The sequence below is a fragment of the Callithrix jacchus genome, chromosome 10 (assembly GCF_049354715.1).
Source record: "Callithrix jacchus isolate 240 chromosome 10, calJac240_pri, whole genome shotgun sequence".
NCBI classification, from domain to species: domain Eukaryota; kingdom Metazoa; phylum Chordata; class Mammalia; order Primates; family Cebidae; genus Callithrix; species Callithrix jacchus.
Genome location: NC_133511.1, coordinates 9,812,334 through 9,827,241, shown reverse-complemented (window position 1 = coordinate 9,827,241; position 14,908 = coordinate 9,812,334). Strand labels below are relative to the sequence as shown.

General features: G+C 40.7%; 1 protein-coding gene across 3 annotated transcripts in view; it reads right to left on the bottom strand.

The window, feature by feature from the left end:
- Positions 1 to 14,686, bottom strand: part of ZC3H12C (zinc finger CCCH-type containing 12C) — an 84,451-nt gene extending 69,765 nt beyond the window's left edge. For 2 of the 3 annotated variants that reach the window (XM_078339405.1, XM_035264469.3), the window contains exon 1: positions 14,196 to 14,288. Coding sequence is in view for 2 of the 3 variants with exons in the window: in XM_035264469.3 (XP_035120360.1) it covers positions 14,196 to 14,216 (21 nt within the window). In the remaining variant the exon portion in view is untranslated. Of the gene's footprint in view, positions 1 to 14,195; positions 14,289 to 14,385 lie in introns of those variants that run through there. The other variant, XM_009006739.5, reaches the window with a different exon arrangement.
- Between the last annotated feature and the right edge of the window lie 222 nt (positions 14,687 to 14,908).

The window sequence follows — 14,908 nt, the reverse complement described above, 5'->3', positions numbered from 1 at the left end:
ATGAACCAAGATCATGCCACTGCACTACAGTCTGAGTGACAGAGTGGGAGCCTGTCTTAAAAAAAAAAAAAAAGACAATTTGAATGAAAGGTTTTGTACACACGGTTTCATTTACCTTTATCTATATTTTATAGATATGGCATAGAAAACAAACAACAGTGAAAAGAATAGGTCTCAAAATTTATACCACTGAGACAAGGATAGAATAATGAAATGGGTTGAAATTAGTAAAACTTCAGCCTTCTTGGATTTAAGCTGATTGACAATATGTTCAATTAAAAAAGAAGAGACCATGCCTTAAATACTGAAAACATTGCTGAAGATGTTTCATGAAAGATATTTAGGGATTTAATAATTTAAGGGAATCCCTCTATGGCATGTAAGTCTATTTTTAAGTTGATCACATTTGACCATTATAGGTATTTTCAGAACATGTACATATAAGCAGGAGAGATCTGTGTTAGAAAACATGAAGTCCCGTTAAAATGGGAAAAAAAGGCTGAATGCTGACCACTAACAACACTGTTCTCTGATTTCAGCCAATGCAATAAGTGAAGAAGGAAAAGGGTAAAAATTAAAATACTGAAAAAACCCTGGTCGTATGGGTCATTATTATAGATTCTGAAAATCACCAGGCTGAACTGGGAAGGGTAGGAACCAGGTCCTGCAGTTGATCTGACGGCACCTTAAAGGGTTCATTCAGGAAGGTAGCCAGATGATCACATAAAAACAAATAACTTTTATATTAGCCACTATCAAGTATAAAATACAGTATATAATGAGACAGTGCATTCATAATGAATAATAATGGCTAACATTTCTCAAGAATTTAAGTGCTTCAGTATATACCATCAAATAATCTCTACAACCATTACCATGGCCTTCCCAGGATACGTACTATCATCATCACTTTGCAAAGAAAGAAACTGAGGCTTAGGGAAATTTCGTAAGAAACTCAGCCAAGAACACATACATAATCCCCAAGTGTCACAGCAGGAACTCAATCTCAGTCTCTCGGACTGTACAACATGAACTTTTTAGCACTAATATGCCCATTCTTATCTATCAAATGGACAAAAATAGCCTATATGGAGAAATAGTGACGAGTGCAGAGAAACCGACACATACGCTGCTGATAGAAATAGAAATTGGTACAACTTTTCTAGATGGCAGTTTGCATGACCACATCCAGGAATTTGTTAAAAATATACCCAGCAATGTTAAATAGACCTACATATATATTTATCATACTGTTATTACAATTAACAAACTGGTGACATTCTAAATAAATATTTAACAATATGAACTTAATTATAGTGCTTTATATATGTTGAATGCCATTCAGCTAATAAAAATAATTTTTTTGGGGATAAATTCTTGCTTCTTTGTCCAGGCTGGAGTGCAATGGTGCGATCTTGGCTCACTGTAACCTCTGCCTCCCGGGTTCAAGCAATTCTCCTGCCTCAGCCTCCACAGTAGCTAGAATTACAAGAATGTACCACCCACACCCAGCTAATTTTTGTATTTTAGTAAAGATGGGATCTCACCCTGTTGGCCAGGCTGGTCTCAAACTCCTGACCTCAGGTGATCTACCCGCCTCGGTTTCCCAAAGTGCTGGGATTACAGGCATGGGCCACCGTGCCTGTCCAAAAATAGTCTCATGAAATGATATTTAATGACACAGGAAAACTCTTATGATACACTGAATGAAAAGCAAGAACCAAACAAAACTGTATATACTTTTTCAAAAGAATGTGTTTATGAGAATAGATTTTTTTTTTTTTTTTGAGACGGAGTTTCGCTCTTGTTACCCAGGCTGGAGTGCAATGGCGTGATCTCGGCTCACCGCAACCTCCGCCTCCTGGGTTCAGGCAATTCTCCTGCCTCAGCCTCCTGAGTAGCTGGGATTACAGGCGCGCACAACCACGCTCAGCTAATTTTTGTATTTTTAGTAGAGACTGGGTTTCACCATGTTGACCGGGATGGTCTCGGTCTCTTGACTTTGTGATCCACCCACCTTGCCCTCCCAAAGTGCTGGGATTACAGGCGTGAGCCACTGCACCCGGCCGAGAATAGATTTTTTAAAAGATGAAAACAAGAATTATAAATGTTAAGTCATCTGTAGGTGAAAATTATAGATGATTTTCACTATCATTTTATATGTTTTCTATATTTCACATATGTAATAAAATGCTAAAACATTAAACTCAAAATTTAACCATAGAAGACAAGCTGAAATAGTGAAAATAGTAGAAATGTAGTTTAGAACATACTTCCCCCATTTGAAACTATTTTTTTCCTATGCATGATTTAACATACTTTATGCCATTTTTTTTTGCTACTTAAAAGAACTTTTCTAAGCAAAAATAGAAATAATGTATTTTACCTAAAATGCATTTTTTGCACATTTTATATCTGTTCCAGTCATTTAAAATTATAGTAAAATTCCAGAAAGTATCTAATACATAAGTTCATCAACTCAATCAGGCCATCAAAGAAAATGATGCCAAAGATTTTTTTAAAAGTGTAAGTCAACAATGAGGAGACAGCCTGAATTACACGGGAAAACTGTTCCCTGTGAGTGCGTAATAAAAATAAATTATAAAGTAAAAGCCAAGATTGGAAACAGATTAAATCACAGAATAAGGATAAAATTAAGCCCACATAATTTTGAATAGAAAATGAGTACAGATGACTAAGAACAAAGAACAAAAACTAATTTTAGCTTCACCCTATAAGACATAAAGTAATAGATTTGAAAGCTCTCTGAAAACCCCAAAATATAAACTGACATATTAAAAACAATAGACGTGAACTTGATTTTTTTAATCTGGCTATTTCAGATATAAAACAACTAAGAGCCAATGAATAAGTAGAAGAGCAAAACAAAATCTCTGTCCAATCAAATCAATGGACACTGCTAAATCATTTCAGAATGCTGAATGCCTTCTATGTGTCAAGCACTTTTACACTCATTATCTTCAATCAGCGGAAACAACTGTGCAAAGTAGACCATGCTTGATGGATAACAAATCAAAGATAAATTGAGACTCTTGCTGAAGGTCACAATCAGTAAATGGCAGAGCTGGGATTCAAATCCAGGTCTGCCTGATTTTGGAGGCCCCCTCTGCTCTCTCCACACTGTGTAGCCTTTCTGGTCTTCAACCTAGATTATCTGAGTATCCTATAATCTTTAATTACTGCCTTAACATTTTTATTTAAGATATACTGTTAGCTCCTGCTGGAAGGTTCATCTACCTTGGAAAAAACAAAAGATACAATGTTAGCATGCTGTCATCCCAAGTTCACAGTCCACAGCGTACATCTCTCCTGCAAATTAGAGGGAGGGAATGATGATATCAGCAAGGAACAGCTCACATCAGGCAGACAAGACCCAGAATACTAACAGGAATCCATATAAATTGGTTCCAGCCAGGTGCGGTGGCTCACTCCTGTAATCCCAGCACTTTGAAAGGCCGAGCGGGGGGATCACTTGAAGTCACGAGTTCAGCCTGGCCAACGAGGCAAAAGCCCATCTCTACTAAAAATACAAAAATTACCTGGGTACCTGAGAGACTCAGGCACGAGAATTGCATGAACCCAGGAGGCGGAGGTTGCAATGAGCCAAGATCACACCACTGGACTGTAGCTTGGGCAACAGAGTGAGACTCCATATAAAAAAAAAAAAGAATTGGTGCCTGCTGCCCCCCAACCCCCAACATCTAAAGCAAACAAAAAGCATAAAAAGCATTGCTATTTCACTTAGGATGAATTAGAAATCTCAGTAACTTGGGCTAAGCTACTTAACATCTCCAGAGATCAGGTCCCTTACTGGGAAGATAAACAAAACAGTATGTACCCAATAGAGTTTTAAAAGGAAATAATTTAAGCAAAGTTCTTAATACTGGGTCCATCTTAAAGTTAGTACCAATAAATGTTAGCTACTCTTATCTTCCATAAGTGGAATCATAGGCTACATATTATTTGAAAGAAGAAAAATACTCATGTGTATAAATTCTTCCGTTTAAGACAGTTAAAATGTTTTGCTCTTGAACGACTTTAAAGACTACCTTTTTGGAAGATTCGCTTTTACAATATTTTACTAAGAGAAGTAAATAAGGTTAATTATATTCTTCAAAGGCTAATGTGTATTACCCCTCAATAAATCACACAAAGCATTCTAAGTTAAGTTTTCAATGTTTGGGTATCAGTTGTGTTATCTGCTCGGCATGTATTATTACAACCATCTCTAACACATCTATAGGCATACCTTGGAAATGCTGTGGTTTCGGTTCCAGACCACTGCAGGAAAGTGAATGTTACCGTAAAGCGAGTATCACAATAGAGCAAGTGATGCAAATTTTCTGGATTCCCAGTGCGTATAAAAGTTATGTTTGCAGTATTCTATAGTCTCTTAAATGTGCAATAGCATCATGTCTAAATCAAATATACATGCCTTAATTACAAATTGTTTATTGCCACAAAATTCTAATGATTATCTGAGCGCTCATTGAGCCATATTCTTTTTGCTGGTGCAAGGTCTTGCCTTGATGTTGATGGCTGCTGACTTATCAGGGTGGTGGTTGCTGAAGGCTGGGGTGGCTGCGGCAATTTCTCAAAACAAGATGCTAATGAAGTCTGCTGCACTGGTTAACTCTTCCTTCCATGAAAGATTACTCTGTAGCATGTGATGCTGTTTGATAGCGTTTTACCCACAGAACTTCTTTTAAGGTTGGAGTCAGTCCTCTCAAGCCTGGCCACGGCTTTATTAACTAAGGTGAATATTTGAAATCCTCTTTGTTGTCATTTCCACAATGTTCATGGCATCTTCAGTGGATTCCAACTCGAGAATCCACTGTCTTTCCTCATCCAGAAGAGGCAACTCTTCATCTGTTCAAGTTTTATCATGAGACTGCAGCAATTCAGTCATATCTTCAGGCTCCCCTCTAATTCTAGTTCTCCTGCTATTTGTCCCCCATTTGCAGTGATTTCTTCCATTGAAGCCCTCAGTCATCCATGAGGGTTGGAGTCAACTTCTTCCAAATTCCTATTATTGTTGCTATTTTGACCTCTTCCCATGAATCAGAAATATTCCTGACACATCTAGAATGGTATATCCTTTCCAGAAGGTTTTCAATGTATTTTACCCAGATCCACCAGAGGAATCACTATCTACAGCAGCTGTAATCTTAACAAAATGTATTTCTTGTTTTTTTAAAACAGAGTTTCACTCTTGTTACCCAGGCTGGAGTGCAATGGCGCGATCTCGGCTCACCGCAACCTCTGCCTCCTGGGTTCAGGCAATTCTCCTGCCTCAGCCTCCTGAGCAGCTGGGATTACAGACACGCACCACCATGTCCAGCTAATTTTTTGTATTTTTAGTAGAGACAGGGTTTCACCATGTTGACCAGGATGGTCTCGATCTCTTGACCTCGTGATCCACCCGCCTCGGCCTCCCAAAGTGCTGGGATTACAGGCGTGAGCCACCGCGCCTGGTCAGAATGTATTTCTTAAATAACAAGACTTGTGAAGTCTTACTCCTTGATCCATAGACTGCCAGAATGGATATTTTGTTAGCAGGCATGAAAACATTAATCTCCTTGTAAATCTCCCTCAGAATTCTTGGTGGTACACTGTCAATGAATGGTAATATTACATATTTCGAAAGGAATCTTTTTTTCTGAGCAGAAAAGTCTCAATGGTGGGCTTGAAATGTTCAGTAAAGCATGCTGTAAACTGATCCAGGCTTCGTTGTTAAATTTACAGAGCACAGGCATAGTAGATTTAGCATTAATTCTCAAGGGCTACAGGATTTTCAAAATGGTAGATGGACACTGAACTCAGTCTCCAGCTGCATTCGTCCCTTAGAGTCAGCCTGTCCTTCGGAACTGTGCAGCCAGGCATTGTCCTCTCCTCTCTAGCTGTGGAAATCTTAGACGGCATCTTCTTCCAATAACACTGTTTAGTCTACAGTAAACATCTGTTTAGTGTAGCCACCTTCATCAATTATCTGGGCTAGATCCGGATAACTTGCTGCTTCACCGAACACTCTTGCTTTTTTCCTTAAACGTCATGAACCAACCTCTGCTAGCTTCAAACTTTTTTGCTGCAACCTCCGCCTCCTGGGTCCTCGCCTCTCTTAGTCTTCATAGCACTTTGGAGAGTTAATGCCTTTCTCTGGAACAGGCTTTGGCTTAAGGGAATGTTGTGGCTGGCTTGATTTTTTATCCAGACCATCACCAGCAATATGGAGAAAGTACTGCTGATAACTTTCTCCACATCAGCAATAAGGCTGTTTCCCTTCCTTACCATTTGTGTGTTCGATGGAGTAGCACTTTTAATCTCCTCAAACCTTTCCTTAGCATTCACAACTTGGCTGTTCGTTGCAAGAGGCCTACTTCTAGGCCTCTCTTGGCTTTCACATGCCTTTCTCCCCAAGCTAAATCATTTCTAGCTTTTGAATCAAAGTGAGAGACCTGAATCTTCCTTTCACTTGAACACTTAGAGGCCATTAGAGTTATTCACTGGCCTAATTTCAATATTGTTGTGTCTCAGCGAAGGGGTGGGCGCTGTTGAGAAGAGGGAGAAAAATAGGGCAACGGCTGGTCGATGGAGCTCTCAGAACACACACAACATTGCTCTATTAAGTTTTTACCATCTTCTGTTGGCACGCCCCCAAAATTACAAGAGTAACATCACAGATTACTGATCATAGATCATTATAACAGATTTAATAATAAAGAAAAAGTTTGAAATATGGCAAGAACTACCACAATGTGACACAGCAACACGAAGGGAGCAAATACTGTTGGAAAAATGACGCAGAAAGACTGGTTTGACCTACGGTCGCCGCAAAGCTTCATTTGTTTAAAAAAAAAAATGCAATGTCTGCGAAGTGCAATAAAATGAGGTATTGCCTGTTCTTTCTTTTGTTTATCATACCCATTACCAGCAGATTCTTTTAAAGTACTATATAGCTTTTTGCTAGGCATGGTGGCTCACATCTGTAATCCCAGCCCATCACTTTGGGAGGTGGAGGCGGGTGGATCGCTTGAGCCCAGGAGTTGGAAACCAGCCTGGGCAACATAGTGAGACCCACCCCCACCAAAAAAAAAAACAACATAGTAAGATCTCAAAAAAAAAAAGGTACTGTAGAGCTTTAATAATAAAAACACATTCATTTTGTGTATTTACTATGTGCCAAACTCTGCAGAGGCAGCAGGATGAAATAATGTGGCTCAGAGTCCTTGCCCTCAGGGAGCCTAAAGACTACCAACAAGGTAAAACTCCTATGTACAATATGGTGTCCTATCATGATCATTTTGTCTTGTCAGTTAATCCTTATGACTAATCTAAACGCTGGTAGTATTTTCTCTATTGACAGATAGAATAGCAAAGACAGAAAGCAGAAAAGAAATGAAGAGTTAACTATCATCTAATATGCAAGCGTTATGAAAAAACATACGGTATTTTGAAAACACAGGGAAGTGAGCAATTATCAATTACTTTCACCTGGGACTGAGGGATTAGGAAATGCTTATGATTATTTTCAGATGGAGTCTTGCTCTGTCACCCAGGCTGGAGTACAGTGGCGTGATCTCGGCTCACTGCAACCTCTGCATCCTGGGTTCAAATGAGCCTCCTGCCTCAGCCTCCCGAGTAGTTGGGATTACAGGCGCGTGCCACCCTACTCAGCTGATATTTGTAATTGTGATATGTTTTTACTTAAAAATTCAGGTACAAATTCTGTAGAATAGAACTACAGAAATAAAAAATAATTGGGTGAATGTTTATCAAAATATTAACCTGACGTTATTTCTGGGTAGGGAGATTTCAGGTGGCTTTCATTTTCTCTGTAGTTTGCTTTCTTAACCAGCTTGTACTCTTTAATAATTTAAAATAGAAGTAGAAAAGTCAACATCAAAATGAGATATTAATGCTCACCTAACAAACTGTCAAGCATTTTCAAAGTTAATACTTAGTGGGTCAAACATGGGATGAAATCAGTACTCTCACTCTATGTTAACAGTTGTACATATCAATACAACTTTTCTGAAAATCTTTTTGGCATAAAAAACCTTAAAGCTTATTCTCTTTTATCATTACTTCTAGGAATCCATCTTAAGAACACAGATGCAGAAAAAGTGATTTATTTCACTGAGCTAGTCAACGCATTATGATATTAAAATATTGGGAAAAATACATGTCTAACCGAAATAGGAGAATGATTAAATAGAATAACACAATGTTAGAAATATTCTTCAATGTCATGAGAAAATCCTCAGTGTACGTTAAATGAGAGGGAAGGTAGGATATAAAGTTCTCTAAGTAATAGAATTCCAACTATACTGGAAAAAGATACATCCTTTTAGAGCCCAACTCCTAAGAAAGATGATTTCATTATTTTGCTTAAATCTCATAATACTAGACAAATCTGTTGACACATATTAGGTTACACAGACCTTAATACAGTCATGTGTCACTTGTCAAAGTTATGTTCTGAGAAATGTGTCCTTAGGTGATTTCCCCTTTGTGCAACCATCACAGAGTATATTAGACAAACCTCTAGATGGCTATACAGACTACTACACCCCTACGCTACATCGTACAGCCTATTGCCCTAGGCTGCCAACCTGTATAGCATGTTACTGTACTAAACACTGTAGGCAGTGTTTAGTAAGTCTTTGTGTATCTAAGCATAGAAAAGATACAGTAAAAATGCAGTCTGTTGGGAGGCCAAGGCGGGTGGATCACAAGGTCAAGAGATCGAGACCATCCTGGTCAACATGGTGAAACCCCGTCTCTACTAAAAATACAAAAAATTAGCTGGGCATGGTGGCATGTAATCCCAGCTACTCGGGAGACTGAGGCAGGAGAATTGCCTGAACCCAGGAGGCGGAGGATGCGGTGAGCTGAGATCGCGCCATTGCACTCCAGCCTGGGTAACAAGAGTGAAACTCCGTCTCAAAAAAAAAAAAAAAAAAATGCAGTCTGTAAGATAAAAATGGTACACCTATATAGGGTACTTACCCTGAATGATACTTGTAGGACAAGACGTTGCTCTGGATGAGTACGTGAGTGAATGGTAAATGAACGTGAAGGGCTAAGATACTGTACATTACTGTAGACTATAAACACTCTATACCTAGGCTACACTAAGTTTATCAAAAATATTTTTCTTTCTTCAATAAATATCTCTTACTGTAACTTTTTTACTTCATAAACTTTTTTATTTTTTAACTTTTGGACTCTTGTAATAATATTTAGCTTAAGACAGAAACAATACAGCTATACAAAAATATCTTCTTTCTTTATATCCTTATTCTATAAGCTTTTTTCTATTTAGACAATGTTTTACTTTTTAAACTTCGTTAAAAATGAAGACACAAACACATACATTAGTCTAGGTCTACATGGGGTCAGGATCAGCAAGATCACAGCCTTTCATCTCTACATTTTGTTTCCCTGGAAGGTCTTTAGGGGCAGTAACAGGCATGGCGCTGTTATCTCCTATGATAGTGCTGCCTTCTGAAATGTCTCTCGATAGGCCTACCTGAGGCTGTTTTACAGTTAACTTTGTTCTTATAAGTAGAAGGAGTACACTCTAAATTAACAATAAAAAGTATAGTCAATGAATAAACCAGTAACATAGTCGTTCATTATCGTTGTACCATCAGTACGGTAGGTTTACACAGCATCACCACAAACATGAGTAATGCCCTTTGCTATGACGCCAGGATGGCTGTGACATCACCAGCCGACAGGAACTTTTCAGCTCTATCATAACCTTCAGGCACCACTGTCATATATGCAGTCTGTTTTTAACCAAAACATGAATATGCAGTGCATGACTGTATCTGTTTTAACAGGGACTTAGCCTGACTAAATAAATTGGAACCCTCATTCTGCTATTATTAATTCTGCTATTATTAATTGTGGGAACTTGGGTAAGTTATTTAACCACATTGTGGTTTGGTATCCTTATCTGAAAAAAGAGGTACTGAACTGCCTCTTCATAAGCAGGTAGTAAGCATTAAATGCATTAATACATGTGGAGCACTTAGAACAATACTTGGCACAATAAATGTTTCATAGCGTTCTCAAACCACAATGAAGTCAACCAAGTGGTACCTAAGCTGAGGCCTGTATAACAAGGTGTGATCCAGGCAAAAGGTGAAGGAAGAATAGCTAAAATGTTCCAGCCAGCAGGAAGACCGTGGGGTTTTCTACTTACTCCATACCACTCTTAGAGATGTGACACTTATCTTAAAGGCAGAATGCTTTGAATGTTTAGATATCTGCTTGTGAGCTTTGCTTAAAGCTATATCACTGGGCGTAAGAATTACTGTCAGTGTTGTATGTGAAACCATGTACTTTAGGGGCAATTAGTTTCCATTTTCTTTTAAGAAAGTAAAACGATCTTTTGATGATGCTAAGAAAAGTTAAACAGAGAGAAATTTGCCATAATGTTAAATGAGTTCTCTCTGGATTACGGGACTAAAGGTGTTTTAAAAATTCTTTATACTTCTCTATATTTTCTAATTTTTCCCACAGGAAGCACATTACATTTCTATAGTCTGAGAAAAGAGTTATAAAAATCAATTAAAAACACTACTCATTAAAAATGTTTGATGCTTTCACTGAAAAGTGCTCCTTTTTGTGAAATACGCGGCTGTTACATCATTTGCCATGCAGGCCTGAAACTGTCTTTTGTCTCTTTAGTGGACCTAAGCAACCTGGCGAAAAGACATGGTCCTTGCTTTCAACTTATCTGGCCAGACAGGATTCCTGTATTGTCCCGTTACGGTCATACTTTGTAGAGGAAAGGCTTCTCGACTTACATACTACGCAAATGAACATGCATCACTTAATTTTCATATGATGTATGTCAAAACAACATACGTGATGACACACTTTTTAGAGAACAAGCTAAAAACAGAATCATGGAGGCAGACCTGCACAGTAGTTAAAATCATGGGTTATAAAGTCAGACTGCCTGGGTCGGAACGCCCTTCTGCAACTTACTAGCTATACGACTTTGGGCAAGTCAGTCAAACTCAGTGTCTCAACTTCCACATCTATAGAATGAGGATAATAGAAGCAACGCATAAAGGTGTTCAAGGGTTAAATGAGATGATGCAGGTAGACTTAGCATGTTGTCTGGCACATCAGTATACAAATGTGGCTATTACTATGTCACCTACGAAAACCATAACGACAGTAGAGAATTGATACCCCACAACACAGATCTGAAAGTTATCTTTATGCTATCAGATGTCAAAAATTACTACGTGTCAGCCATTTAATTTGCACATTAATCCTATAAAATTTTTAAACAAATCTTGAATCACCAAGAAATTGGAGATCTATGCTGAGATGAAATAGATCTTTTTTTAAAAAAATCGCATTATCAATTGATCATTTCTCTGAACCATTAAGTGCAAAACAGCACCAATGTTTTACATTTTTTGTATAACACAATGTTTCGTATAACGTGTGTTACTGAATCTTCACGTTTTTGCTTTGTAAAGTCATGAGATTTTATATGCAGCAGGCCCATGAGGCATATTAGCACTTAAAACTCAAGAAGCTTTTTTAGAACATTTGGTAGGTTTGTGATCAAACCCTAGAATCTCAATATTTTAGGCTTAAATTTGGAATCCTGACTGAATTGATTTTCATTATTCACTGACCATCTTATTTACTTAATACTGCTCCAATAAAAACTATACTCCAAAACTCTATTCACCACCTTACCCACTGTTCCTATCATCTGCCCCATGCTCCACACACTGGACCGCCCACTCCCTGCTTTACTGCCAGAGTTTTGACTCATTTGGAAATGACTCCCAAACCAGCTCTACCTACTCAAATCCTACCTTAGAGGCATTCCCCAGTACCTGAATTTCTCACTTCTTTGTTCGTGAAACGTAGTACCTCCCACTTAGCATTATGTTCTGTTCATAATCTATCCTTTTAGAGGTTCGGGGATAGAACCTCTAATATTACTTTATTAGGTAATTATTAGGTAATAATATTACCTAATATTAGGTAATTATTTGCAGAGGGAACAGGAGCGTACCGGTTTCAAATGAGCAGAAACTGCAGATTAGTGTTCTACATTCCAACAGTGAAAAGATAAACTCCCTACTTAATATCTTGTTTGTTTCTTTAAAAATGCAATCAAATCAGAATGAAAGCATCCTAGATTTATGTACAAAAACAATGAAAAAACACTAAGAAGTTATAACAGCAACACTTTAACATTTGTGACAGTAATTAAAATTAATGTAGCAACCACTGTGGTCTGCCAGAATGAAGATAGTTGTAGAATGAGAAAAATGTTTTAAAGATAAAATTTCTATTAACCACTTGGGATTCAACTGTGCAGATGTTGGTAACCCATGAAAACACAGCTCCAGAGAAGCCCATAATATAAAATAGGATATTTTTATTAGTCTGGTCATTAAAACAAAAATTTAGTAAAAGGAAGTGACTAATAAAAACTCCCATCAGCATAGAAACATTCCAAGTTTGTTTCCTATCCTTTAATATTTCCCATTATATTAAAATAGTTCCGTTAGACTTCCATTATTAACGGCTAAAAAACACCAGTGACTTTGTTATTATTTAAAAGTTCATTTTACTTTAGTTATAATGTTTAAGTACTTTTATGATTACCAAATACTAGAAGTAGAATCTTGTAACTTAGTTTGAAAGTAAAATTGACTCTATGATGTAAAAAGAGTAAAATATTTTGAACTATGGGTACATGGTCAACAGGCCATTCTATTTTTAGGTACCATCAAGTAGACAAATTTAGGTCACTTGAAATAAGCATGCCAAGTTGTTAGAAAACAGGTGAACAGAGGGGCAAGTTGAAATAGACATCTTCCTGGGCTTATCACACTAAGATTAATTTTACAAAACTTTGATGAATCTATCATGTAATCAAACACCAGAGAACACTAAAATTAAGAAACTGCTACTGAAATTAACTGTATATGTGATTAAATAAACAGAAGTCATACCCTCTAAATCCTAAGTCCATTAAGACAAAAACATTTATAACACACTATATTCATGACTTCTTGTGGTTCTTGAAAAGTAAAAAAATGTGTTTGAGGTATATCTCTTGTTTTCCGTTTATAATATGCATTTGAACGGAAAAACTCAAGCACAAATACAAGTGAAAAACTGAACAACGTTGCCAAATTTCTAAACATACAATACTTAGCTCCAATTATCTCTGCATCTATTCTAAAATGGTTTAAAAAAAGTCTGAATCAATAAGCACCTGATGGGCCTGGGATACTCCAATACAGTCTTGTCAACCAATAGGAAAACTTTCCCTAAATCTGGATTCGTATTTCATCTCTTTATCACAAAACACTGAGCACAAACTGGGATTGTTAACGCATAACCAAATGGCAAGAACCCCAGACAGAGTAATCAGTACTTGGATGCTAGGGTTGTTTTTAAGGACTTTAAATGAGACAGCTTAGGGAAGAAAAGCGGGATTCATTTCTCCAAGTTAAATTTGTAACACTTCTTAGTAGGGAGTTAAAAATGTGAAATAGCCGAGCTAAAATGAACGCAGCTTGTTAAAAGGGATCTGGACTGGAGCCTGGGGGTGAAGGAGGGACGACGGGGGGAGTGAGGGGCTTCCGTGACGCCCGGCCTGGGGTTGCTGGCGATCTGGACGGAGGGATGGTTAGTCCAGCGAATGGCCCGGGCTGGATCCGAGATGCCGAGTGATGCCTCACCCCGCGAACGCGCGCGGATCTGAGCCACGGCGGCAGCGCTGTGTGTCCGTTTCCATTCGCGGCGCCCGAGCCCGCCTCCATGTTCGGGATCTATGCCCCGGGGCGGGCAGGCAGGCGGGGACCGGTGCCCTAGGCCGCGGGGTCGGGGAGCCCGGCCTCACATCGCCCGAAATCCCAGCGGGGACGGCGTTGCCCGCGGGGAGGATGCTCCGGGCTTTCCGCTCGGCCCCACCTGAGCGGCGGGAGCTCGGCGACTCGACCTCCGGAGCCTGACCTGCCTGGGCCTGGAGATCACCCGGCGCGGCCTCTGCGGCCACGGCGCCCTCCACCCGGCGCCCGGGCACGGCCCCGCCGCCCTCCCCACGGCCGGCTCCCCCAGGAGCGCTCTCGCCGCGGTCCGCGCCCTCCACCCCCTTCCTGAGGACAAACCTGGGGGCCGCTACCCGGCATGGCCCGCCCCGTGAGGAAGCGGCCGGCGGGCGGCGGGGCCCGCGGCTGCAGCGGCCACCTCGGCCCTCCCGCGAGCCCTCCCCGCTGGCCGGAGCCCCGGCGCCCCCTTCCCGGGAGGCACAACTCACACCCCCCACGCGCGCGCACTCGGATCTGTTGCTCGACCTACTTGCATTCTCTTCTCCGCAGCCATCACCACATGCCCCGGAGCCGGGGCAGCCCCGGGGCCCTCCGGCAGGCGGCCGCCTCTCGCCTCAGCCCTGGGCCGCCGCGGCCGCCGCTAGGGCGCGGAGCTAGCGCGAAGCTCCCTCATGCCGCCCGTCCGGCCAGCTGGCCGCACGCCGGGGCCCCGGCTCGGGCGCGCCCGAGCGCTCGGCTCCTCCCGGCCCGCCGTCCGCGCCGCTGCTCCTCCGGCAAGAGCGAACCCGGCTCCGCCGCCCGCCGCCTCTCTCGGCGCTCCTCGCCCGCCCGCCGCTTCCTCCTCCCCTTCCCTCTTTTCCTTCTCCTCCGTCGCCGCCTCTGGAGCTGAGGTTGGCAAACCAGCACCTGCTGCTGGAGACCGCCGAGAACTGAAACAGGAAACCCCGAGCCAAGGGGAAAACCCGGGAGGCGTGGAGCGGGGTGAGGGGAACTGCTGGAACCTGTCGGGCTCTACCCGGCCGCTCAGGCTGCTCGAGGTTCCCGCGCCGCCT